The sequence below is a fragment of the Miniopterus schreibersii genome (genome assembly GCF_964146895.1).
Source record: "Miniopterus schreibersii genome assembly, chromosome: 10".
NCBI lineage: Eukaryota > Metazoa > Chordata > Mammalia > Chiroptera > Miniopteridae > Miniopterus > Miniopterus schreibersii.
The window spans coordinates 19965982-19993832 of NC_138110.1; the positions used below are offsets into that span (position 1 = coordinate 19965982).

Here is a 27851-nt window from a genome sequence, read left to right on the forward strand (position 1 = left end):
ACACCCCAAGGACTGGCAGGTTTGGCTGCGTGAAAGGGCAGATGTGCAGAGAGAGTTTGCACGACATGGTTTGCGAGGCACGGGAAGGCCCCAATACTGCCCACCCTCCCATTGATGCCATTAGGACAGGCGTCACTCCCAGAGGTGGACACTACCTCCTCCCATGTGGGTCTTCAAAACTGCAAATATTTCTAGGAGGAAGAATTTGTGAAGACCCTAACGCTTGACTGCTACATGCCAAGGGCCAAACGTAAGTTGTAGACTTCATGGCAGCCCTGTGGACTCAGTGTTATCACTGGCCTCAGGTGAGGACACTGCTGTTCAGAGGTTAAGCAGTTTACCCAAAGCAGCAGGGCCTCTAGGAAGGGGTTTGTCCTTCACCTCCCTCTCGAATGTATGATGAGAAAGGTTGGGAGCTGAGCTGCACTAGGTTTAGAAGTAGTCAGAGTTGATGGGCAGTGGCCAAAGAAACCCTACTACAGCTTTTCCTGGCACCAGCCCCATGCCATAGCCGTGATTAGCATGGGATGAGCCTCGCTGAGCTTCCCAAATGCTGTGGAGTGGAGGAGGGGCTGCAGGGACCACAGTCAAGGGCAGGCCAAGCACAGGGGGTGGCAGAAGAGTCTTCATTAATCTCTTTTTGCTGGCAACTCTTGATAACAACGGTCAACGCAGACAAACCAATAAACCTGTCCCAAATAGCAGCGTGGCACTGACCTTCCCTTGGTGCCTCCTTAATCTGAAATCCATTATCTGTCAAATGACTGAAAAGGAGAAATTGCTTATCTGTCACTTATGTAACTAGCTGTCACATCCTCACAACAGTGGGGCTCCCACTTAGACCCCTCGGAGTCCTAGCTGCTAAGCCCTCTACTTTATTACTAAACTGAGCAGCTATCAGCTGTCACTCCCAAAAACAGCAGATGGTGATGCCCAAACGTTTAGTTGCATAATTTAAGACCGTCAGAATAGGAAGGGACCTAAGAGACCATTATATGCCTTACCTATGGGGAGATTGTTTAAAGTATCTTTTTTAAAAAGTATCTTCTTTAGCCCAGCCAGTGTGGCTCAGATGGTTGAGCATTGACCCATGCACCAAGAGGTCACCGGTTTGATTCCCGGTCAGGGCACCTGCCTGGGTTGTGGGCTCGATCCCTGGTAGGAGGCAGCCAATCGATGTTTCTCGTTGATGTTTATCTCTCTCTCTCTTCTTCTCTCTCTCTAAAAGTCAATGAAAACATATTTTAAAAGAAAGTATCTTCTTTAAAAAGTATATTCTACCCAACTGTGTTGAGAAGGATTCTGATGTTCGGCCCAGTTTAGCAGGAGAGTCCTGTGATTGCTTAGCAGTGTCTGACATGGATGCAGATTGGGGAGGACCCCAGATGGGCCAAATATTGGCTATGTGACACAATGCCAATCTCTAGGCTGTCTGAACTGTGGCTTCCTCATGTGTCAATGGGCAATACCAGCAATGGCATTCTGTGGAGGTGCGAATGATGTGGACACATGAACATGTTGTATAGTGGTAAATTTTTCAGTTTTCTTGCCTTGTATTGCTGCAGTTTACTTCTCCAGGGCAAATTCCCAGCCTACTAGAAGTCAGTTCCTACAGTGGGTACTCATTCAATGCTGTGGAACATTGCTGGTGGTGGCTGTGTTGCACAAAGGAAGGCCCCTGAGCCATACATGTGAGACAGGCTGGTCCTATACTGGGAGTGTCAGGGGACAGGAGAGAGGAAGGCAGGAAGGTAAGTTGGGGAAAGCACCCCTGGGCTATACAACGAGGGAGACAGAGGGAAAGGTCACAAAGAATCAGAGGCAAAATAGAAATGGGAGGACAGGAATGTGGGCTCTCGGCTCCAGGGCTGGAAACTTCTGGAATCACACCTGTCCCAGTTGGAGAGCTGGCTCTGGTTGGCGGCCATCAGCAGGATGTCGTCAATCTCGTCCTCAATGCGGAAGGGGTGCTGTGAGGTGGGCTCATCCTCGGGGCATGAGTACGGGCTCATGTAGGGGTGCTGTAGCCCCATCTCAGCTGTTAGGCGATCCATGGGGTTAAAGGTCAGGATCTTCTCCAGAAAGTCAATGGCTGTGGGAGCAGAGCAGGACATGAAAATCATTTGTTGCCGCTGCCACCCTGAGAAGGAGACCCCTCAGCATGGTGACATTCCTGGGTGTTTTTGCTTTTCCGTTTGGAGAAAGGTTTTTAGCCATTTTCTTTCTCATGATCCTCACCAGTGACAAATTTGGAGCAGGTGCTGCTTTTTTGACCTCACAAATCTAATAGAGGCCCAGAGGGGGAAAGGGACATGTTCAAGGTCATGGTTGGTTACAGGAGGTCTAGAGCTAGAACTCTGCCTCAGGCTGGATCTCTCCAGAGACAAGGATTGGGGTGTAGGTAGTTATATGGCGGTGATCCCTGAAAATGCACTGGGAGGGGTATAGGGAAGAAGCCAGTAGAGGATGTGCCTATGAACAGGTTCCTCCTGTGGGCACCTGGGGCTCAGTTCCACTGGTGTTCTCCAGGAGGCAGTGTGGAACACATCTGAGAGGCAACTTCACTTACCGGGCTTGCTGGGGTATCTCTACACCTGTTCCCATTTGTCTTGGGTTGAGCACTGCTGGGGTGGGTGGAGGAGCCTGCTTCCCTCAGGTGCCAGCAGTAAAAAGCCTCAGTAAGAAAGATCAGTGGAGGCGAGGCGGGTGGGACAGGGCCTGATAGCCTAGAGCTCTTCCTACTATATGTTGCCTTTGGAAGTTTGACAAATAAAGGCAGGTAGGCTAGATCTTCAAACTATTTCACCACCAGGCTAAAGCCCTCCTGCTGTGCCAGGCAGAAACCTTTTAGTGGCTAGACCAAAGGGAGGTCCTGGCATCTGGAACATGGGGACAGGAAGGGACACTCAGAAGCCTTGAGCAGTCAGTAGTTATTTGCCAGCCAACATGAAAGTATATTAAGGTTTCAGTAAGGTGTTCTGGGCGTGCACTGGCTGAACATTGGCTCTGGGCACAGATACTGACGGTCTTTGTCCTAAGTAGGACAGGGTTAACCATCTGCCCTGTGGGCTCAGTGCTGTGTTATCTCAGGGCAAGGTCTAATCTGGAGGATGGCATTACTTCTCAGTGCTGGGGGGCTCCACTTAAATCATGACCTGGCTAATTATGTTACAGCCCAAGTGCAGAGGGAGGAATGTAGCTGAGCTTAAGACCTAAGCTGCTGTCCCCTCGGAGGGCCTCCCATGTGGGCCTTAGCCTCACCATTACCCTGCCCCTCACCCCAGCTCTGGATCTCTTTGCAGGAAAATTCATCAATGATTCAGGGAATTGATGGATTCTGAAGGTCACTGGTTTCCCGGGAGGACACGGTGCTGCTCCGTAACCTTAGACTGAGAGATCAGTGAAACAGCAGTAACTGATCATCCCCTAATACACTGGGGTTCAGGGGCTGCTTCTGGGCCAGGGCTGCAGACCTGAAAGAGGATCAGCCTCACAGGTTCCCAGCACTGGAAAGGATCGGGCACTGCAGAGCTCAGCCCAGCTCTGCCACTGCCCAGCTCCAGGCTGGGCAAGTCTTTCCCTCTTTGGGCCTCGGGTCCCTCCCTTCGCCCCACCGTATGACACTGGATCTTTTGGCAAAGAAATAGAGAGTTAAAGCTTTGAACAGCAGGCATCATCACCATTATGGTCATTATTAAAAAAGACCCAGAGAACCCTGAAGTTGGACCGTGCAGACCCCAAGGCTCCTCCGCTAACTAGTAAGGATGAGCGTCTCCTCTTTCCTCTTCCTAACAGCTGTCCTCTAGCAGATGCCCAGACACTTCTGGGAAGCCCTAATATTAGAAAATCCTTCCTTTGTCAAACCTGTATCTGTCCCCTTCAACCTACACCCCTGAGCTTGGCTCTGCCCTCTGTGGTCCCCCCAGATCGGCACATTCTCTCTTCCCCATGCCTGCCACTCTCATGCTTAAGGCAGCAGTCATGTCCCATGTAAGCCCCCTTTCCACCTGGCACACACTGGCCTGTCTCCCACCGCCCCGGCAGTTAAATGTGGCTGTGTGATGGAGGCCATGGAATGGGGGTGGAAGTGATGTGTGGACCCCATTTCCGGGCCTGATCCATAAAAACCTCCTGCAAGAGTCTCAGCTTTCTCTTCCCTCGGCTTCAGCTGGAAGTTGGTGCCCAGGGGGACTTTGAAAGCTATGTGTTGAAGTTGGCAGCCACTCTCATGGCCTGGGTCCCAGGCAAACCGTCCAGGCTCCCCTACTCTGTCTGGACTTGAGGTCAGTGGTGACTACACTGCTGCAGGGTAAGCCATGGGATTTCAGGTTTATCTGCTCCAGCACTGGCTTTACTTTAACTTATGAACCACCATACCCTCCCTCTTCCAACTCCTTTTTGTTCTGGGCTCAGAGTCCCCAGGTATTTTTAAGGTGTTTCTAATATAATGAGGCTTCTGTCACCCTCCTGTAGCCCAGTGGATTCTCGACTAGAATCCTCAGAACCCCAGAGGTTCTGGAAGGATTCTCAGGGGCATCTCTGGAGGTTGAGAGGCAGATGGGCAGGCAGGGCCCTGAGGCCCTGATTCGCCCAGAGCACTCCTTTCACCTGTTTCATAAATTATTAGGTTTCCTAATTCAGTTTGTCACTGGTGGTTTATTTACTTCTTGTAGTAAAGGAGCTCAGAACTGTGTGGTCTCAGGGCCTGCCTCCTTTGTCCTGCATCTGTGGCATGGTGGCTCTGTCAGCTGCTGAGGGACGTGGTCGCCAAGACTGTATCCTTTGAGACCCCCTACCTCTTCCCAGGTCTGCGGGGCCTCGAAAGCATAGCAGAGGGAGCGAACGGTGGGTCACCCACTGGCTCTCCTAGGAAGGTGGGCTTGAATGCCCTTTCTTCTACCAATACTCCATCTCAGTGGTACCTCATTACCCTGAGGCCGGAGGCTGAATGAGGGTACATTTAAAGGCCAGAGGCAGATGGGAGAATTTTGGGAGGAAGTTTGCATGATGGGATGGGGCAGTAAGCCTGGCTTTAGTGAATATTTGTTCAGCTACAGGATTGAGTCCAAACTCATCAGCTGGGCATTCGAAGCCCTGCAGCTTCTCGGTCCTTCTTACCTCTTCAGCTTCATGTCGTACGATCAGGTTTGTGACTCATCCTGCTGATCTGAGCCATCACCACTCCTCTGGGCCAGCCTGTCCCTCTCAGCACTTGGTGGCTCTTCCCCCTCCCCAAGTGCCGGGAGCTCTCACTGGCCCCTTAGAACATGTTCCTTAATCTTCGGTCTCATCTCTGATGGGTATTCCCTGTCTTCCCAGCTAGACTAGCTCTTCTGTCTCTTTGAATTTCCATTCCTAGCACAGTTCTCTAGCCAGGGTGATATAATGAATGTGGGTTGATGCTGCTGATGACAGTGAGGAACTTTATCTTCTATCAGGCACCAGTTCTGGTTCTGCTGAGGCCAGGCCCACCCCTCTCAGAGCCAAGTCACCACTTGGGACTGCTGTGTGGTTGCTTGGGGGAGGGGACATGGGTGACACATTCTTGATCCAGAATTCTTGAGAGGTGAATGCACCTCTTGTCACATGGTGGGGTTTCTACAGAGGCCTAGGAATCAAAATAAATATGGATGGCTGAGTCTTAATTTATGGTGAATCAAATAACCCTTCCTCCCCTTTAATGATGGGGAAACTGAGGCAGTTACCTGATTGAATGGCGATCATGGCCAAAGACATTGTTAGTCCAAGCTCTTGGTTTCTTGATGGGGAGGACTGTGACAGAGACTCCTAGTGTGTACCCCATGCCTATTCCCCTCTTTCATAATAATAGACACAAAGTGTCATGGAATGAAATCTCCATTTCACAGCCTTCACTGCAGCGAAATGGGGCCATGTGACTAAGTTCTGGCCAACAGGAGGGAAGGTGTACAAATTCTGGCTCATGACCTGAAGGGCACCCTCCTTCCTCACCTTCCTCCAGGAAGTAGGGGCAACACCCTATGGTGGCAGAACAAGACAGAAGGACCTTGGGTCCCTGGATGACAGTGGAGCAGGTTCACTATTGGCCTTGGACTGCCTGCTTTTGGATTATTATATGAGAGAAATAAACTTCTTTTTTTTTTGGTTAACCCTCACCCAAGGATATTTTTTCCATTGATTTTTAGAGAGAGTGGAAGGGAGGGGGGAAGGGAGGAGAGAGAGAAAGGAGAGAGAGAGAAAAGGGAGAGAGAAACACTAATGTGAGAGAGACACATTGATTGGTTGCCTCTTGCACATGCCCCAACCAGGGGCCAGGGATGAACCTGCAACCCAGGTATGTGCTCTTGACCGGGCATTGAACCCATGACCCTTTAGTCCATGGACGGACATTCTAACCACTGAACCACACCATCCTGGGTGAGAAATAAATTTTTAATTTCTTTTTTCTTAAATAAGAATTAAATCTTATTTGAGCCATTGAGAATTTGGGTCTCTCTCACAATTGGCTGTAGAGGCTTCCTAAGGAGGCCTCTGACAGGTATGAGGCCCAATGATAATGTAACATCTAAGATGACAGAGCAACTCTCCTATGCCCAGGGCTTTACAAATTCTGTTTTATTTACTTGTCACAACGACCCTATCTGATATGTATTATTATACCCATTTTATAGTCAAGGAAACTGAGATGTAGAGAAGTTAAGAAACTTGGCCAAGGCCAAACAGCTAGTCACTGGTGGAACTAGGAATTGAGCCTGGCTTTGGCTCCCAAGCTGATAAAGCTCATGTTCTCTGCACCATACCATACCTTTCAAGAAGGAAAAAGCAAAGGGGATGAAGGAAGAGAAGGAGGGAGGCAAGTTTGGAAGACAAGAAAGAAAAGGAAGGAAATCAGGGGTGGAATATGGAGGACCACTAATGACTGCCTAGAGGGTCACCTGCTGGCCAAATTCCAGGGGCCAATCATCCTCAGTGTGGAAGTAGCCAGGGAAAATGTCAGCTACTGGGGTGCCTCACTTTATGGCTAGGGACTTTGGAAGGAGACCACCTGCCCCGCCCCCAAGGCGATGCCAGAGTGCAACCTCCAGATGCTGGCCTGGCTTTTGGGCTCAGGTACCTTCACTGTTCACTTCAGGGAGCAGCTTGCGCAGGGGCCTCTTCACCTCCCAGGTGCTGTTGACGAAGGAAGGCATCACCCTGAGCAGCTCATCCTTGTCTTCCTCCCGGATCACAGGGATGGTCTCTAGTATGAGCTGCATCTGCTCCAGCTCATGAGCCCCTGGGGAGGCAAATGTCAGATGGTCAAGTGTGCTGCCCAAGTGACTGGGTGTGGGAAGCCCCACAGTGGCTCCAGGGGGTCTGGGAGGGCAGCACAGGACAGTGGGGCCAGCACTGGGCTGGGAGCCAGGGGCTCTGGGCTCTGGTCTTCATTCTGCCTCTAACTTGCTACGTGACTATGAACAGATTGCTTTCTGTCTCTGGGGCTTGGCTTTGTCAAATGTCTCTGCCTCTGGAATGGAGCAGTCTATATAGACTGAGTCAGCCAGCACTACAGAGACAGGAACAGCCTGGCCCAAGGCTTTCCAAGTGCTCCTTCCCATATGCCTCTCTGCATGTTCTTTACCAGGCTGGGGAAGGAAGTGATTTCAAGGCTAGGAATGAGCCTTACCCTTTGGTTTCCAACTAGGAGGATTCCAATTAGGAGGGGAAAAAGTCAGGAATAACAAATTGGGTTTGGGATGTGTCCTGAGCACTCTGCCTCTGTGCTCCTTTGGGGAGAGGGAGGAAGACAGGCTATGCCATGTCTGTGCATCAGGATGGAGTCAAGCATCATTCATTCGGTGAGTAATCATTTATTGAGAACATTTACCCTGCCAGGCATCATGCTTGATGCTGGGAATAATTAATTACCTTTCTCATCTGTAAGAAGCATCAGTCTTTATGTGTCTCAGAAACTCAACTCATCTATACCCAGGCAACTCTGACCCCTGTATCAGAGCTCTGGCACTGCTGAGATGGGTCAAATCTGTCTCCTTGCTATCCTGCTCTGACCTACAGGCCACTCTTACTTTCATTACTTCCATTTTCCCTCTTTGCATGAGTAGCCTTTCCACTTCCTCTACCACGGTGAATCCTCAACCAAGCCTTTCTTTCCTAAAGGAGTCCCCCTGACTCATCCAGCTGCCCAGAGGGCCCTCCCCTTACCACCGATTCCCATGGGATTCCAGTTTGCCAGAAGCTAGTGACCCAGGATGGGCTCTTCTGTGTCCCCCCATGATGCCCTGTGTGGCACTAAGCATATGTGAATGCTGTGAATGCCAACCCAGAAAGTGCCTACAGCATCAGGGTCTGCTCTCAAGGAGTCCCTTTGGCCTCTCTCTGCAGTGGGCTCATGGAGGGTCAGTTCAGAGACTCTAGAAACCCTTTGTGGGTTCCTTCTCCAAATGAACACTCCAGATTGACGGCTCAAAATGGCAGAGAGAGGAGGAAGGGGCTGAAAATGTAGGGTGGCTATTTTCAGTGGTCAATCTCAAGGTGTTTGAATACAAGTGGTTACTTGATTTTAAAAATTCTGTTCTCAGAGATTATTTTTAGTCTCTCTAGAATCTTGCCTGAAATGATAGTAAGGTGCCTGCAAGGTGTGCCATAAAAGCCACAGAGGTTATTTCAAGAGAAAGTCTAGCATGTTTTGTGCACTCAGTTCTCCCTTGTTCTAGAATGACCCCAGAGGAGAAGGAAGGTGATGTGGTTAGCAGCTTACCTGCAAAGAGCATTCTCCCTGTGAGCATCTCAGCCAGGATGCAGCCGGCGGCCCACATGTCGATGGCTTTGGTGTAATTGTTCGGGGAGAGGAGCAGGCGTGGTGAGCGGTACCACTTTGTTACCAGGCCTTCTGACAGATAACCCTGGAAGACAAAATCCCCAGTTCCATCCATCAGTCGTGCAGATTCTTCCCTCCCACGCCTCTTCTTGTTTCTCTTCACCTGGAGACAGGACCCCCTTCAGGATCCTTTCACCCTTGATCTTTTCCTGTTGATCTAGACGGAGAATTAGGCAACAGAGGTCTGATTATAGGGCTCAGGGTTGTTTGTGGGGCTCAAAGGCTTTGGTAGGGGAATCTCAGGAGGCCCTGGGGTTCTCCTGTGTAGAAAGGGGTTCAGGATACCAATATTTTAGAAGGAATGATATTCTGCACCAGCCTGATACAACTATGCAGAACAAATCTGCCCTCATCTAGTACGAAGATGGGTAAGTAAAAGCCATACTCAAGTTCATTACTGCTATCAACAGAATAATGATGAGACACGGGAATTTCATTTATCCAGTGCCCGAATCTCAGAAATAGCCAGTTGCTTTGGCGCTAATGGTTAGAATTAATGCAGCTACAATGCCAGAGCCAAGTCCCTGCTGAGAATGGATAAAGCTAGCTTCATAATGGATGCAGGCAAAGGGCATCTGACAGCAGACCTAAATGGCAAAGTGGACACAGCTTTTGCCCAGATGATTCTGGGAGTTCTACATAGTGTCTTTTTTGGGGATAGATATTCTAGCTGATTTCAGCCATTGTTCAGTGATCCGTGGTCCACGATGGAATCCCTCCCTACAAGATACAGTGATGACATAGGTGTTTTAGGCACAGATAAGAAAATATAGCCAGGCAATATGGAAATTGTCCTCTACATAATTCAGAAAGCTGGCCCGACAGTGAAACCTGGGAAATGTCCATTCAGATTAACTGAACAATCTCTCTAAAGTGAGAAAATAGAGCCATTTGGGATTCAAGGTGAGACAATTCAGATCGAGGGGCTCCAGTGTGAGATTCTGGGGATGGTCTTGTTATTTGCTGCAATCCCCTGTTTGGCACTGAATTTGCCTTTTTACTGATGTAAAAAATATCACAGACCCAGGTTAAAATGTATGAAAATTTCAGAAGCCCAAGTACCCAGGAGCTTTTGATCAATTAATCTGAAATCTTTTAATTTGTTGAGCCAAGATTTATTGTTTAAAACCTTCTGAGAGCCCTGAATTAGGACAGCAGTTTTCTCTCCTCTGTAGCACAGAGTTCTTCAGCGTAGGGCCTCAAACTGGTGGAAGCAAGGAAAAAAAGAAGAAACCCCCCTGAGCAGGAAATGGCTACAGCAAAGCTATTCTCTGGCCTCAGAGCGCCTACCAAAATGAATGCTTTACAATTTTTAAATGTACCTCTCTTTCTGTCTCCTTTGGGCATCCACATGTGTGCATCCCATGGATGGCGGTTCTCACACCCACTACCCATCTGGCTGACTCACACTCAGGCCGGCTTCCTCGCAGAAGCTTCCCGATTCCCTGGGATGAGGTTTGATGCCTCTCCCCAGAGCTCCAAGGTCCCTGTTTTGCCACTGTTTCTTTACTTCTCTGAAGCCCCCCACTCGACAGACCACTAGACTCCTTGCTCCTCATGGGCAGCAGCTGTATATGGTTCCACAGCCATTTCTGCATTGCCTGCCCCAAGTCTGCCTCTTAGGGAATGTTTAACAAACACTGTTGAAGGAGTGAGTGAATGAGTAAATGAATGAATCAATAAGGAATGTCTCCTATGGGCTGAACCCCCTTCAAAACGAGGCACCTTGTTGTACCTTTTGCAGGGACCACTGACCCTCTTCTTTGACATACATACCTGACTTTTCTGAATACCAGTTCCCACTTTCGAAGGTGAGTGAGAGGTTTACAACAGTTCACAGCCATTTATGCCTTGCCTTGTTCCAAAAAGGAATGGCAAGTGTAAGTCATTTTTTAAAAGTCAGGTGTGTGGAGGTATAATTTACATACAGTAAAATTTGCCCTTTTTACTGTACAGTTCTGTGAGCTTTGACAAAAACATAGAATCACATCACCACCATCACAATCAAGATAATATAATAATTCCACCATTTCAGACAATTCCTTGTGTCCCCTTCTTGTCACCTCAGTTTTGCCTTGTTCAGAATGTCATGTAAATGGAATCACAACATGCAGCCTTTTGAATCTAAATCGTTTCACTTAGCATAATGCATTTAGACTCGTCCATGTTGTATATAGTTTGTTTAATTCTAAAAATTACAGAGATAAGCTGAACCGAACAGTGTGTAGAAGGTCACTTCTGGGTGGGTGGGTTATAAAGGATGGTCTGATTTTATTTCCAGTCCGAGGCTGAGACTGTCAGAGGAAGATTAAGGCAGAGATCAGCCAGAGGGGAAATGACTTAAGGAAACTTTTCCTTGATATGTAAATAAAAAGTCTGTTAGGGAATGGAATTCCCTGTAATTAACACCTGCCCATTTGCATAGTTTGGTGCTGGAGAAGGGACCAGGAAAGGGGGTGGGGGGTGGGGGGAGCTTCCTTCTGAAACACCTGCTCTGAAAGTGAAAGAAAGATGTTCATTTGGGTAGGACTGCCCTTGGACCAGAATGATGGACCGGGACTTGATAGGAGTTGAGAAAGTTAAACCCCAGCTCTTCCTTACCTTTGAATGAAAACCAAGAACCTGCTGGATTTTCGTTAACTACTAGCTACTTCCCTATGGTTACTCAAGCCTTTTAGAAACATAAAGAGGATTTACTGATGTGACAGAGGAATATTTGGGAAGGTACAGAACCCTGGGGAAGGGGGATGGGAACAAAGGAATGGCTCCCTTTCTGAGTGGGTGGGTGAGTGGGTGGGAGGGCCAGACTCTGGAGGCTGGGATGAGCCCTGGGAGTCTGCGCAGGAGAGGCACAGGGGTCCACAACACAATACTGGTGATCTAAATTCAGGACAGGAGTTTCAGTTGAGTAGATAGGGTGAAAGTCAGAATTTTCTAGAATAAAAAAATTCCCAGGAGGGGAGGCTCAATTTTATCAGAAGGGTTCATAAATCAGTAAGTATATTGGCTCATAGAAAGCCCTAAGTGGCTTTCCTGCTGAGCCTGCAGAGAAGATAGTTTCAGCTCCATTTGGTTGTGGAGGGTCCTGTCCTCAGTGGTCAGACCTAGTCTCCAGGGTCCTCTCCCAGGGGCAGGCTGAGGAAAGACTGCGTGGGACAGCAGGCACACACACGACACACTGTTCTGTGAGCTAGAAGACATCACCACTCTGAGGAGACATGAAGCCAGCACTGCAATTCTCCACGGCCTCCTCTCAGCAGTCAAGAGGCAAGACTGGAATTGCCTTGTTCCTTTCCTCCTGCCACCTCCAGCTGGTGCTCCTGGTGAAAAGCTGGCTCTTCAGGTGCCCCTGGGAGGCAGTCAGACACGGTTTCCTGTCTAGACCCTGTCATGAGGGCCTTCGAGGTTTCTTCAGCTATTGCTCCAATCAGCCCATTTTGCTGTCCTCTTAGAGTCCTGTACAGCCAATGAGAGGCTTTGAAAAATAACAATCTAGCAGCAGCTGCCCTGAGATGAGGGTAATTAGGGGCCCACAGATCCAGAGCGAAGGTGTCATTAAAGCTCTGAGCATTCCTTTTGCAGAAGCAGCAGGGGAGTGTGGACTCAGTCCCGGAGGCCTGCCAGGAAATTTGGGACAGCCCTGCTCAAACTCACCCTGGAAGGGTGGGCACCATCCGCTGCCCCATGAGCCAGCCCTGGGTGGCCCGGTTCTGTGCAGCTTGCCCTCTCTATGCCTCCATGCCTGGAGCCTGACCTCGTGGGTCTGGGAGTTGCAAGGCTGGGGGAGAAGGCATCCAATAAGCCTCCGACTTCACCAGTTAGTGCTAATGTACCTCCTGGCTTCTCCAGGGACAGGGAGAATTTAAATAGGGGTAACGTTCTCCCAAGAATAAAAGCCCAGCAAACTGTAGTGCTCCCCCCCCTCTTTCTGGTGGGGTGACAGGGTGGGAAGGGCTGCTCCTCCTGAGTACTGAATGGGTGCTTCCAGGCCAGGACAGTGGGGACCTCTGAGAGCCTCACTTTCCCAGTGTGTCTCATTCTCCAGTATGTGTCCTGGGAGCCATGTGTCCCTCCCTGTGACTCAGAAATGATGATTAAGATCCTCCCTGACTTCAAAGAGCATCTAACATGGTTGGAGAGATGAAAAGTTTGATATGAAGAGATCGGAAGGACCAGGAAACGATCTCCATCAACATTTATGTAGGACTTGCTCCACACTGGGCACTGTGTTTGCATTTGACATGAATTCAGCCAGCCATCCTTCTAGCAGCCTCTCAGTGCAGGCTCTTCACCGGGTAGGAATGGAACTTGCCCAAGGTCATGTGATTGGGCAGCGGGGCAGGTCTGGCTCCAGAGCCCATACTCCAACCTGTATGCTGCTAGACCTCACCACCATGGACACTAGAGAGGGTCAATGGTAAGCAGCAAGAGACAGAGGTGTGCTCAGAGTGCACAGGGGCGATATTTTGTTCTGAGGAGGGCCAGTGAAGGCTTCATGAACGAGAGGTTTGAGTTGGTCTTGATGGATGGGATCATCTCAGACAGCTGTGTTGGGGAACATTGGAGGTAGGGGTGCGGAGCCAGTATGAATACAGGTGATGGGGTGGGAAGACCTAGAATGCGCTCGGGACAGAGAGACATTGGGACAAATGGGACATGGGACAGGGGCTTAGAGTCAGTGGTCCCCAAGGACCCCCTGCATCAGAATCGGGGGAATTGCTGGTGAGATGTGCAGATTGCCTAAAGCTACTGATTTCCATCTTCAATGAGCCCCCCTCCCAGTTTGAGAACCCCAAGAAGAAAAAACGGAGTGTGAAGGGTTGCAGAGAGGGGAAGGAGGGATAGGGACAGGATGGGAGTTTCAGTACAGGCTACGGTAGGGCCCCTGCCCAGTCTTACCAGTGGGAGGGGAGTTAGTGCAGCCAGGCTGTTGTAGGCTCTGTACTCGCCATCTGGAGAGGCTCACAAGCCGGGCTGCTAGCAAAGATGCTGCTCTCTGGATAGCAGGGAATTAAGAGGCTCAGGAATGCCCCTGGGAACCACGCTTCCTTGGAAGGGGATAGGAATGCATATATGCACCCCTGTGTGATCTAGCAGGAACTAGGTCAAGTAAAAGAGAAATCAGGCTACGGAGAAGTAATAGTTGTGGCCTTAGGGGTGAGTGGGGACTGTTGCATGGGTGCTGAGATTCTTGTGTCACACAAAGAATGGTGAAGACTGGGCACTTTCACCCCGGAGAACATGGGCAGGGCCAGGAGAGCTGCCTTTAGACATTTGCAAGGCTGTCTTGCAGACAAGGAGTTAAGCTTGTTCTTGAAGGCTCTAGGGACAAACGAGAGGTATGAGATGGATATCTATGCAGTATAATACTAATAGCTAACATTTATTGAGCTTTTCAAACTGCTGTAACTGCTTTATATGGATTAACTCATCTCATCCTTGCAATAACCCCATGAAGTAGAGACTTCTCATTATAATCATTTTACAGTGAGAAAACAGAGGCACAGAGAGGGTAAGCAACCTATCCACAGTCACACAGGTTGTAAATGGCACAGCCAGGATTCAACCCCAGGCTATGCAGATGTAGCACCTTTATCTGAATATGGGGCTCTATACCCTTTCCCAAAAGAGAGCCCTCTAAAACCATCAGAGCTGTAAAGGAGGGGACTGGGTCTTAGATAGGCAGAGGCGTCCAACCATGGAGTGTACAGCTTTGCAGGGATGTGTGCCAACACCCACCCTCCTGGTGGATGCGAGCACAGCTTCCCAACTTTGGTGTGCACTTGAATACTAAGGGGCTTGGGTTAAATGCAGATTCCATTTCATCCTGTAAACAAGGTGATGCGCTTGTACCAGCAGGGCACTAGATGATTTTCAATGCCCTGCCCCATGGATTCGTGACTGCCTTGTTCATGGGCCAGGCAGATCTCTCCAACCCAGCAGCAGCCTGCCCTATAATAGGGGTTGATTCTTTGTGTTACACACACTCATCAAACCACTATTTAGAAAAACACCACCATCCCAGAGGCCCAGTTTAAGCAGAAATATCCGGCCTCCCTCTCCACGGTCTTCTCCCTCTGAAGGTATAATTCCCGTATACCCATATCCATATTAGGCACAAGTGAAAAGTCTTTAAAAAAGAACACCGCAGCCAAATAGCCTTCTTGCTGACTCCAAACTCACTCTATTAAACTCATTTCCATGAAAATATGCAGCAGGGGCTCTCAGGCAGCGGGCAGGAACACTGTCTTAAAAGCCCAGCACAGTCATTTGTAAGTCATCTGGTACATTCTGTTTATGCAGCTAAAATACACATGGGTGAAGGAACAGCACAGTTAAATCAGCTGCACTGAGTTTTCATTAACTTCTACGGTGCCCTAAATGCTGTTCTGCTGCGCCCCCACCCTCACTCCAGGCTCTGGGGATTCTGCCCACTGAAACAGCTCTTCCCAGGTTTCCATGGAAATCAACCAAAAGCCCACTTAAGTTCCTGCAGCCCCCATGTATTCATTTTACTTTTAAAAAATTATGATAGGCTTGTTTTGTAAAACGTAATTTATTTTTAAATGTGGTAAAATACACGGAACATAATATTCGACATCTTAACCATTTTTAAGTGTGCAGTTCAGTGGCGTTAAGTACATTCACAGTGTGCAACCATCACCACCATTCATCTCCAGACTCCTTTCATCTTGAAAAATTGAGTCTGTACCCATGAAACAACTCCCCATAATTCTTTCCCTCCTTTCCCTTAGGCCTCTGGCAAGCTCCTTCTCCTCTCTATCTCTATGAATTTGATTACTCCAGGTGCCTCATGTAAGTGGAATCACACAGTATTTGTCCTTTGGTGACAGGCATATATCACTCAGTATAAGGTGCTTCTAAACAGCAGGAAATTCTGCTACTCAGGACACCTGCTGTACCAGTCACATTAGAATCTCTGGGGGCACATCAGGCATCAATCATTTTTAAAACTCCCCAATGTGTAGCCGTACTTAAGAACCAGTGTCCTAGAGATCTTTACTCCACCTGCTTTGGAAAGGGAAGCAGTATTTTCACAGTTCCCCAATTAGTGCAGGCTTCTATTTCTAGCTCCATTCAAGATGAGATAAATCCTTTTATCTTTTTAAAAAGCACTTTCTTGAAATGCAGTTATCCTCTAATTCAACTAGAGATCATGGTCACAGATACAAGCTTTGGACATTTTCCTCATGGGGTCCAAATCACGAACTCTGAATTCCATTCCAGTTCAAAGACATGACAAAATATTGTGTGTTCGGAGCTGTGCCAGGATCGCCTGCTTTAATCCCACTGTCCTAACCGGGACCAGCTGCTGGGTTGATTAGAGAGGTGGGTGGAGGAAGGCTTGGTTCAGCTGCTCCAGCCTCAGTTTCCCCATCTGCTTGGGCTGCTGGTCTCCCAGCTTTTCTCTGTGGGGCACTAGGGTCCTAGGAAACTCCATCACAATCAACAGCCACCTTTAAGAGATGGGCCCTGCTGGGCTAAGGTGATTAATTTTTAATGGACCAGTTGGCCTGGGGCTCCTTTTAGGAAGATGCATTAACTGCCCTAGGCAGACATCTATCCCACTAACTTTCAAGGGGGAATCTGGTGGCACCCTGGAGCATCGGCTCTCAAACCTGCTATACCTTAGAAGTGCCTGGGGAGCTTAAGGAAATTCTGATGCGCAGGACACCTGCTGTATCAGTCACATAGGAATCTCTGGGGCACATCAGACATCAGTAACTTTTAAAACTCCCCAGGTGATCCCAATGTGTAGCCGTATTTAAGAACCAGTGTCCTAGAGATCTTTACTCCACCTGCTTTGGAAAGGGAAGCAGTATTTTCACGGTTCCCCAATTAGTGCAGGCTTCTATTTCTAGCTCCATTCAGGATGAGGTAAATCCTTAAGTAGCCAGAGGTCTGCCCCAGATGGCTCACCCACAGGAAGTAAAAATTTACTGGAATATAACCAGTAATAACAATAGCTGCCATTTGCTGAGCTCTTATGATACCCTAGGCACTGTGCCAAGTGCTGCTTTATTATCAGTGCATTTAATGATCAAAATGACCCTATGAAAAAAGTACAGAGGTGAATAGCTTAACCAAGGCCAAATCAGGTAATAACTGGCAGGGCTGAGATTCGATCCTGGCAGTGAACAAAACAAAGTCCCTGCAGCCATGGAGCATACCATTTTAGTAGGAAAGACAGCTGACTATTTAAATGTATAATATGTCTGGTGGAGATCGTGCTAGGAATAAAAATGAAGTGGGTAAGAAAATAGAGTGATGGACTGGGTAGGTGGACAGGAAGGCCTCTATGATAAGGGATGTGTAAGCAAGGGAACCAAAGAGTGACACATAGGGGGGAGAACATCAGAGAAGCTGATCTCTGAGCCTCAAGTCTTCTTCTTCTGTCCACCATCCCTGTCCCCATATGAGGGCAGTGCTCTCATCTTCCTTCCCGCCCCTGGCAAATCTTCCTCTCAGATCCTTCATCAACATCCAGGTATAAGTAACAGAACAGCTGGGAGATCTAATTTTTGGTGAGCATCATACACAAGAGATTTTGCCAGCATTAGCTCAGGTGACCTCATGAAAACCCTGTAAGACAGGTATTTATTTTTTCATTTTAAATCTGGGGAGATTATTGCAGGTCCCACCCCTCTGCCTGGCTTAACTGGTGAGCGACTGTGTGCTCCTGGATCCCTTCATCTCCGAATTCAAGCTCTGTAGTAGAGGAGGCCTCTAAGGCAGGGACCAGATGTTTTATCTCTGTCTGTGGTATGCAGGGTAGGTGCTCCCTTTAAATGTGGTGTGCAAATAGAATAAAAACCTTAAGCTAAAGGAATGATTGATATGCCCATGGTGGCATTTCAGAATTGACCGCCAGTCAAGAGGAGATTATTTTGAAGTTTGTTGGCCATGTTATAATCACAGGACAAAGGTAGTCGCCAAGTTCAAGTCCAGCCCTTGGAAATCTAGGGGCTCCCTCGGTGGGTGTGCCTGTGGATTTCTACTCAACATTATCTTGATGCAATGGTGCGGTAGCTGGGCCCCTTGAGCTGCTAATCATGCCAGGGGGGCAGTCTGGAGGTCAACCTCAGCACTTTATTGCATCCATTCCACCTCCACTCTCAAAAAGAAAGAGAATATTAACCCCAAAGCACCTCTGAGTAATGTGTGTAATAATAATGTATGTTTGCCAGGTGCCGACCTCGTGCTAGGCACCACCCTGAGCTCACTCAGCTTTCTTTCATTTGATTCTCAAGACACTCTCACAAGGTGGGCACTCTTACTGTCCCTGCTGTAGGGGCCACATCTTCTCTCAGCGGAAACAGTTCTCTTCCTACAAAAACTGCAGGTCCCAGAGCTTTACCCACTTTTGAAGTTGCTCACGAGCTGAAAGGATGCCCAGGTCCTCTAATCCAGGGAATCTGGATCCCATTTCAGAGGCTTTGTAGACAGGTGTTCATTAAGTGTTTCCAGTGGGTCTGACCCTGTGCATGGTGCTCTGAGTCGAGGGGCTGTCCTCGGGGAGCTTCCCATCTAGTCTGGGCAGTGAGTTTGCTGGTTCAACCACCAAGTCAATCATTAAATCAGGGAACAGTCAACACTGAGGGAGGGAGGGAGGATAAGCAGTCACCATGTAAAGATGAAGCAGAGAGAGGGCTAAGGTAGATCCAGGTTTGGGAAGGAGGGGAGCTCTTAAAAAATACAAAATTATTAACACAAAATTAGGTATAAAAGTGATATTTATTTTTGAATCAGAAAGTTGCAGCATATTTTAAAAAGCTGGCAAACACCACAAACATCCCAAAATTTGTAAAAATAACATTTTTTGCTAATTAGCTTCTTGGCAAACTGCAGGTAGCAAACCCCTGAACATCTTGCATAATCTCTGATAATCTCTTCCGTGACAATTTTGTAGTATAATTTTCAGAGGCAGAATTTAAAGCTAATTAAGTCTTTGAAAGATAATTGAAAAGATAACTCAGTCTTTCCTGTAATATGGTTGATACTTTACTACAATATTAGAAATTCTCTCACCTTCCAAACTAGTTATTGGTAACGTCATATAAATTTGTAAGACTATTGTCAAATTTGGGGAAAACCTTAGTAAGTATTCTTTTGCATATAAGCTGTAACATTTGGGGGCATTTCCTGTTTCCTTATGTGGTGGCTAAACTTATTCTCTGAATTGATGATACTCACTAAACAGGCTGTCCTAGTTGTAGTACTATGGTTTTAGGGTGGGCCACAGAAGGCGTTCTAGAAGCTATTTCTACACCAAGACAGCTGGCAATAACTTAACTGTATATAGAAGTAATTGCAAACCATGGAAACATATCCCATTAAACCCAAACTAAATGTATACTTAGCTCAACCTCTGCTTAGTCAGAGCCTCCCAATGCCCAGCCATGCCACCACCATACAGCATGAGGGGAAGTGTGGTGGAGGGCAAGTCAGGATGGAAATAGACCTCTTCCTAACAAATTGCTGCCAAAATATCTTACTTTGCAAATATTACAACAACTCATGACCATGTGAACACATTGTTAGGGTCCCTTGAAGGGCCTTGGGAGAGGTTGGGCAAGGGAGAGGCCCTGAGTTGGGCTTCGTGAACTCCATGGTAAATTCGGTTCTGTCAAAGAAGAGGCGATTGGCCAAGGAAGACAGGGAGGCATCTTGTCAGGATTTCAAGGTGGGAAAGCAGGTTCATATTCTAGGAATGGCAGGACTGTCTTCTCACAGACTGAGAAAAATTGTCTGGAGAGCTGGTGAAGGGGCCCTAGGAGGAGTGTGCCTGTAGGGGATGGTCACAGGGGAAGCCAGTGAGGTCCTGAAGGATGTTTCTTTCCTTCCTCACACCAACAAGCCAGTATGATTTTTGGCCACCAGAAAAGGTCTCTCTGATCTCCTCCTCTTGCCACCTTGCTCCTTTAAATTCCTTTACCAAGGGCCAACATCCTTAGCTTCACTTTTTATTTTATTTTAATTTTTTGTTAATTCTCACCAGAGGATATTGTTTCCATTGATTCTAAGAGAGGGGAAAGGAGGAAGGAGGGGGGAGGGAGAGAGAGGAGAGAAACATCGATGTGAGAGAGCCACATCAATTAGCTGCCTCCCACGCTCGCCCCAACCAGGGGTGGGGAACCTGCAAACCAGGTATGTGCCCTTGACTGGGAATCAAACCTGGACCCTTCGGGGTGCGAGCCAATGCTCTAACCACGGAGCCACTCTGGCCAGGGCCTTAACTTCACTTTTAGAGGAACAACTGAAAAAGAAAATTCCTTGCCTCCCCCAAGAGAATATGCAGTGATTTTATTCTCCACACTCAGGAATGCATCTGAAAAGATTTTGGAGCACTAAGGGAGGCAGGAGAATGCAAGAGCCATGATGCTTAGAGGGAGGGGGGGCTCTGAGGAGGAAAAGGAGCATGAGAGGTGGGAGTGGGCCCTGAAGATAAAGTCTGCCTTCCTCACAATTTTCCACTACCCCAGTTTGTGTAGCAGTCCTGCCCGCCCTTGGCAGATGGTTCTGCAGAAGAGTGGTGATCTTTGCTTTACTGTTTATGACAAAGCACTGCCAGTGAATTTGATTTTCAAAACCAAAATACAAGCAACAGTTGATGCATGAACCTATCCTTATTCATTTTCACAGCGGTAGAGTATTCCAGTATAGTTACTGAGGGAGTTTGTGGAGAGGTGCTAGGTATCCTTTTGTTAGATTTCCTTTTAGCTATCTGCTGTATAGTAAAAAATCTGGCTGGTCTTTATTCCTGGTTCCTGGGAGCCTCCAAACCCTGGAATTTCCTGAATGATAGGAGTGTCTTTGTTGTTCATGGTGGGCCCCTACATAATTTCAAGGCGGGTCTGGCCATGTCCCAAGACCAACCATATGATTAGAGCACTGGAAGGCTGGAGATTGAATGTATTCAGGTGGCCAATGAGTCACTCAACCCTGCCTACAAAATGAAACCCCAAGAAAAACTCTGAAGGCTGAAGGTTGAGTGACTGTCCCTGGCTGGTGATGCATATCGATGCACTGAGTGGATGACAAAGAAAACTCACATTTGGGACCCTCCAAAACTTTGCTATATGGATCTTTTCTTTTGGTTGGTCATGATCTGTATCCTTTATAATAACACTGTAGTGTTAAATATAGGGCTTTCCTCAGTTCTATGAATCATTCAAGCGAGGGGGTATGGTAACCCCGAATTTGTAGCCAGTTGGTCAAACATGCAGGTGGCCTGGGAACCCCTAAGCTTGCAGCTGATGACCAAAGTGAGGGAAGTGCTGTGATGAAATACCTTTAACCTGTAGAGTTTATCCTAACTCCCTGGTTGCTATTATAAGTGATACATTACTTAAAATTATGTTTTCAATCTGGTACACAGAAATGAAATTGATTTTTGCATATTGATCTTATATTTGGCAACACTGCTAAAGTCTTTTTAGTAAATCTGTTAATTTCCCTATAGATTGAGGTTTTATTTAGACAATAAAATTATCTGTGAATCGTAACAATTTTGTCTTATTTTGCTTGCAGGGACTAGTGCAATAATGAAGAGAAGTGACGGTGGTGGGCAAGATTAGTGTTCTCCTAGTTCTAAAGAAAAAACTTTTAACATTTCACTGTTAAGTATAACATCATTGGAGATTTTTGGTAGAAACCATGTTTCAGATGAAGGAAGCTCTTTTATTCCTTGTTAGTATGAGTTTTTATCATTCATAGACATTGAATTTTCAGGCATCTTTTGAGTCTTTTTTTTTCTTCTCTCCTTTAATTTGTTTCTGGTGATTCAAAATAATAGATTTTCTGATGCTAAACTAACTTTAAATTTGGGGGATGAATTCAGTTTTGACCATGACATATGCTTTACATATGGCTGAATTTGGTTTGTTTGGGATTTTTGTAACTATATTCATAAGTGAGATGAGTCTTTCATTTTCCTTTCCCATATTATACTTGTCTGGTTTGGGTAGCAAGGTTATAACCAAGAGGAGTATTCCTTCTTTTTCTGTTCTCCATAAAAGTTTGATAAGATCAGAATTATTTGTTATTTAAAAGTTTGGTTGAACGTGCCTGTAAAGCTATTGGGCCTGAGGTTTTCCTTGTGAGAAAATTTTAAACTACTGATTCCATTTCTTCATAGTTATTACATTATTCAGGCATTCTATTTCTTTTTGACTCCAATTTCACAAAATTATATTTTTCCAAGAATTTAATTCATTTCATATAATTATTTAATAAAAATATAAGTACATATTTATTTTGTATGTTATTTAATAAATATATATTTATTTTATATAACTATATATTTCTTTAATAAATGAACATTTATGGGCATACGGTTCATAATGTTCTCTTAGTTTTGAATCTCTGTTGCATCTGTGGTTATGTTCCTTGATAATTTAGTACTGTCTGAATGGCCTGGTCCTGGAGGCCAACTGGCCCCTCTATGGAAGGCTACACTTTGAAGCTTGCTGACTCACTGCTTTTTTGATTTCACATTGATCAAAGGTATACCACAAATAGGAGTATTTGGGGCAGGGCCCAAGAAATGTAATCTGGGCCATGACTGTATTTCTTCACAAGAATGAAAACCATGATCAACTGTCATTTTGGATCCCAGGGGAAAAAGGTATTATTGTAGTCTAAGGAGCTTATTTTTGTACTCTTACTACAGTTTAGTATTGTTTAGAGTGTAGGGGAATGTGGGGGATCTCCCTGGGAGGAACGACCCAGGCCTGTGAAGCAGCTCCCTACTCAGGGGACCCTCGATCACCCCCTAGATGACTAAGAATGGCTCTATATTTGGTGGGCCCAAGGCCCAGAGGTGACTGATGCCATCCTGCTTCCTTCTGTCTCCCTCTATGGGCAATGACAGCCTTCCTTTGCCCTCCCCATTTAGATATATTCACAGAGGCTGTGGATCTCATCTTCTGTCTCCTCCTCTAAAAGAGACATTATAGGTAATTTCAATCAAGTCTCTCTCTTGCAGAAAAGGAACTCCTTATCATTACCAACACCATCATCCGTAACACCATGATTACAAGTACTTACTATGTGCCTGCCAGGCACTGTACTGCACAATAGCCCCATTAGATTATTAATATAGCAAATATCTACCAAGCTTCTACTATGTTCAGCTACTTTGCTGGGTGCCGGGACATAGCCGTGATCAAAGCTGAGAAGCTGCCACCCTGAAGCATCTACATGCTACACCTATAGAGTGGGTGTTTTCTTCCTATTTTACAGAGGAGTAAAGTAAGGCTTAGAAAAAGATATGGTCACCAGGTAGGTAATTGTTGAGGCTGTGACTAGACCCAGGTCTTGTTTTAACAGCTATGCTTTGTTCTACATCAGCAATTCTCACACTGAAGCACAGATCAGAGTCACCTGGAGAGACCATTAAAACTCAGATGGCTGAGCTCCTCCCTCAGAGTTTCTGATTCAGTAAGTCTGCAGTGGAGCCTGAGAATGTGCATGTCTAATAAGTTCCCAGGTGACAATGCTGGCCTGGGGACCACACTGCTCTGTGTACGGATCCAAGTGTTGGAGCCTTGAGTAAGGAAAGTGTGTCTCTCACACCCACCTCCTTCTCTCTTTACCAGGTCTCCCCTCCATGCGTGTGCGAAGTACCCCACACCAGGCCGACTCCCCGCATGATCCCAAGACTCCACCCCAGCCCCGTCAGCCAGCATTGGTGTTCGCTGCCCTCACCATCTGTGTCTATGTGTATAATTACCCTAATTAAACAGGTTCTCATTTACAATCCATGTAAACAAGTTTCGCCGCTAAAAGGGCACCTGCTTTCTCAGGCTGTGTTATGGACAACATATAACTCATACCAGAGGAGGCAGGCTGCTTTGGCTCTGAGCCACATGATGAGGGAGTTCTCTGCCAGGAAAGACCTGTTGGACCAACACAGTCTTCCAGGGTGAGTGCTGCTGAGTCCTGTTCACTCAGATCTGCAGGTCCTGCTGCATGACTCCTGAGGCTCCCAGGGGAGCCCCCACTATTGCTCCTTAAGCAGCCCCTCTGGTTGGATGGAGGGATTCAATGTCAGGGAGCATCGCCCCATAATGCTTTCCTGGTTCTCAGGTGTCTGAGTCTCATCCCACCTCACAGTCATCATCTGTATTCCCCAACCTGCTCTGCTTGGTGGGTCCACCGGACAGGCAAAGTGCTTCAGAAATCCTTAGGACTGAAACCATCATGGTGCCCTCTCCTGTATGTAATTCATATAAAGCCCATGCAAACTATAAAATAAGTGCAAGGATGTCTGTTTTGAGTTGAATTATGCCCTCCAAAATTCGTAGGTTGAAGTCTCAACCTCCAGTACCCGTGAACATGACCTCATTTGGAAATAGGGTCATTGCAGATATAAAAAGTTAAGGTGAGGTCATTAGGGTGGGCCTTAATCCAGTATGATTGGTATCCTTATAAAAGGGGGAAATTTGGACACAGACCCACTCAAGTAGAGAACACTATGCGAAGATGAAGGCAGAGGTCAGGGTGACCCACCTATAAGACAAGGAACGCCAAAGCTGCCCAGCAAACCACCAGCAGCCTGGAAAGAAGCATGGAGAACATTCTCCCTCACAGCCCTCAGAAGGAACCAAACCTGGTGACACCTTGATCCTGGACTGCTGGCCTCCAGAACAGTGAGACAGTAGGTTTCTAACAGGTTTAAGGCACTCCGTTTGTGGTTTTGTTATAGCAGCCCTAGCAAACTAATACAAAGTCCAACAGAAGTCTAATTTTCTTCCCACAATGATTACTTTGATTTTTGTTAAATGGCAACAATCAAACCCTTTACAAAACTTTTGGGTATCTCTGCTCTGCTGATGCCATAGCTCTTGGGGTGCAGTGAAATACTGTTGGGTTTTCTTAGCGGGAAGAACTGGCTCTGGTCTTACCCAGTGCAGTCTGCACTCCCCTGCCAGGTAAAGATCGCTCAGATGCTGTGCATCTGTGTTGAAAACATGAAATTTGGACCTGTGTTCAAATCCTGAGCTAGCAACTTACTCGCTGGCGACTTAAAGCAACTTTCCTAACCTCTCTGAGCTTCAGGTTCCTCATCTGCAAAATGGAGATAATACTTCATAAGGTTGCTGCCAGGATTAAACAGAAAACAAACAAGAAGCACCTGCTTTGAACAGATATGCTCTTCTGCGCTCCCTTTCTCCATCTCCATCTCCGTTTAGATGGAGGCTGTGATGCTTCCCTTTGGCTTGCTGTTATGTCCACCTCGCCAGCCTAATTTCTCAGGTTCTCCCTTTCTCCCAGCCTTCCCACTCTCTTCTCTCCTGGGGTCACACTGGACTGCATAGGACATGCCCACCACCTTTGCCTCTCCTGAATGCCCCCTCCTTCCCTTCCCATCTAGATCCCAACATCCCACAAGGCTCACTTCATGCTTCACTTCTTCAGGATGTCCTCTTTCCAAGTGTCCTCTAACTTAGAGGAGAAATGGGGCCAGAAAAGGCAGAAAGGAAAGAAATGTTTCAACAGGAGACCCCATCTGCATCACTCATTCCCACTGGGGACACGCCAGCTTGCCTGACTTGCTGAGATTTTAGTCTATGCTGTCCTTCCAGTTTGATCATCCCTGACAGGCAGGGAGCAGCAGAATAGTAAACACCGCATTTGTCAAACATGTCTGATTTGGACTGATTTCTTAGAGTGACCAGGAGAAGGGGTAGTATAGCTTCCCTCTCACAATGCTCAGCAAAGATTTTCACCTTCAGTAAGCATCTGGTGTGGCTGACCGTGGTGATGTTAATGACTAACATCTGGATGCCACTTTGACACCCTTCCTCACCTCTCAGTGAGGGTGGTGTGGGTGCGGAGTGAAGGGGGGAACAGAGCCAGAGGTCGGCAATGAGGAGAGGGGCCAGATCTTCCTCGATGAATTAGCGGCCACCTATACGATGTCACTAAAACCATCTCTATGCAAATAACTCTTCCTGGGCGTCGGTTGTGGGGTCTGATATTCCCACCTTTAGAATAAATTCTGTGGGATAATAATCTGGGTGTGCAGGAGGCCACTGTTAGAATGCAGAAGGACACCTGTCATTCATTCAGTGAGTATGAAGTGTTCACAGCTGGGGGCATATACAGACGCGAGCCCACTTTAAAGAGTTTACCACAGGGCTCTGTTGGGTAGAGAAGACACCACATGAAATATGCTTTTTTGGTTGCATATCATTTAGGAGTTGGCCAGTTGTCTCATTAGGACTTTGAGGAAACAGGACTCCAGAGGTGAGGAGGAGGAGCACGCCTGGCCCACGGGATAGAGATTGTAAAAGGCATCAATGGCCCTGGGTGGCCTGAGGACCCTGAGTACATGGGGGGTGGGGGGGAGCTCTAGGGAACACAATTTGAAAACATCTGTGGTAGAAAGAGCATTGGACCTCAAATCCTGGAGTGAAGCCCAGATTTACCACTCACTAGATATAAGCCTAGGCAAACCTCTCTAAGCCTTAGTTTCCTCATCTATAAAAAGGAGACAATAATACAAGCCTGACCCATATCACAGGACTTTCATGGACTCAAATGATAAACGGTCAAAGTCATGGGAAGCAAATGCATGGGAAGTGCATGCACCCTTGAAAGTGCCCCCCACCCAAGGTCCTATTGCCGTTCACATGAGACACACAACTGGCTCCGTAAGCTGTCCCGAATGTGATTTCACATTCTTCTGCAGGGTTAAGATTTTGAACATCTTGATTCTGAGTCACCACACGCACAGCTCTCAGAAATCAAAGGGAGGCAGAGGCTCATCTCAGGAGCCTGATGGCTGTGACTCTTCGTTAATTCCTCTGTCTGCCTCTGTATTTTCTCTGCCTCTTCCTTGTCAGACCATCAGCTATCACTTCTCTCTGCTCTAAGGGGGCCTGTCTTGCCCCATTGTGGATTTGACAACCAGATAATGAAGTTTACTAGGATCGTGTGTACAGTGAGAGTACACTGGCTCAGATAAAAGGTAGACGCGTCATGCTTGGGCTATCCGCCATCTGTTTAGCAGCGTAGGGTCTTTCTAACTTCCACCTTGCCTGTGGCTCAGATGGATGAAGCCACAAAACAGAGGGACTGCTGTCCTTATGAGTCCAAAACTTGGGAGTTGCCAGCCAACCCTACTCGGTGCTGTCCCACCGTGGGACAGCAGAGCAGACACGAGATCGAAGCTGAGTTGATAGAAAAAGGCGTCCTTGCCCCACATTCTCCAACCCCAGCTTCTAATGGGCTTTTCTTTCCTTCCACATTCCCAGCTCTTGAGAGCCATCGCCTATCGAGAGCTTCTACCCTGCTAAGCACTGTGCTAGGCACTTTGCATCCTTTATCTCATCTAGTCCTTAGAACAACGCTATAAAATAGATACCACTATTGCCTTATTGAAGGTAAGAAAACCGAGCTTAGGATAAATAACTTGCTCAAGGTCACACAATTTTTAAGGAACAGAATCAGGGTTGCACCCTGACTGCTACTCTCCAAAGTTCTTCCGCTTGGGCTCTTAATAGTGACTCCAAGGTGCCCCTGCCCAGTCCTGACCGCCCAGACTCCCTCTTATGAAAGGTGCAGCGGCCTGCACCAGAATCATGGGCACCGGTTAGTCCCTGGAAAATAATGGGAAGCCTCCTCCAGAGAGCAGAAGGGCTCCCCCACCAGGCCAGAGGGAGGCCCTGCGCTGAGGCTCCAGGTGAGAATATCCAAGACCTAGGCGACAGGTAGCGAGAGAGCTGGAGCAACAGGAAGGTTGCTTGAAAATACTGCCTCCACCTGCTGGCTGAAGCCTGAAATTTCCTTTTCTTGGAATTCAACCCAAGAGAAATGAAAACCTATGTCTACACAAATACTTGTACATGAATATTCATATCAGCATTATTCATAATAGCCAAAAGGAGATGCAACCCAAATGTCCATCATCTTAGGAACAGATTAAATAAAATGTGGTATGCCCGTAAATGGAAGGTTATTCAGC

General features: G+C 47.2%; 1 protein-coding gene across 4 annotated transcripts in view; it reads right to left on the reverse strand.

The window, feature by feature from the left end:
- MAPK4 (mitogen-activated protein kinase 4) overlaps positions 1 to 27851 on the reverse strand; it is a 127646-nt gene that overhangs the window by 3520 nt on the left and 96275 nt on the right. For 3 of the 4 annotated variants that reach the window (XM_081150259.1, XM_081150258.1, XM_081150260.1), the window contains exons 3-5: positions 8738 to 8882; positions 7094 to 7255; positions 1891 to 2092 (exon numbers count right to left, since the gene is read on the reverse strand). In XM_081150259.1, coding sequence (XP_081006385.1) covers positions 1891 to 2092; positions 7094 to 7255; positions 8738 to 8882 — 509 coding nt within the window. Of the gene's footprint in view, positions 1 to 1890; positions 2093 to 5522; positions 5609 to 7093; positions 7256 to 8737; positions 8883 to 27851 lie in introns of those variants that run through there. The other variant, XM_081150261.1, reaches the window with a different exon arrangement.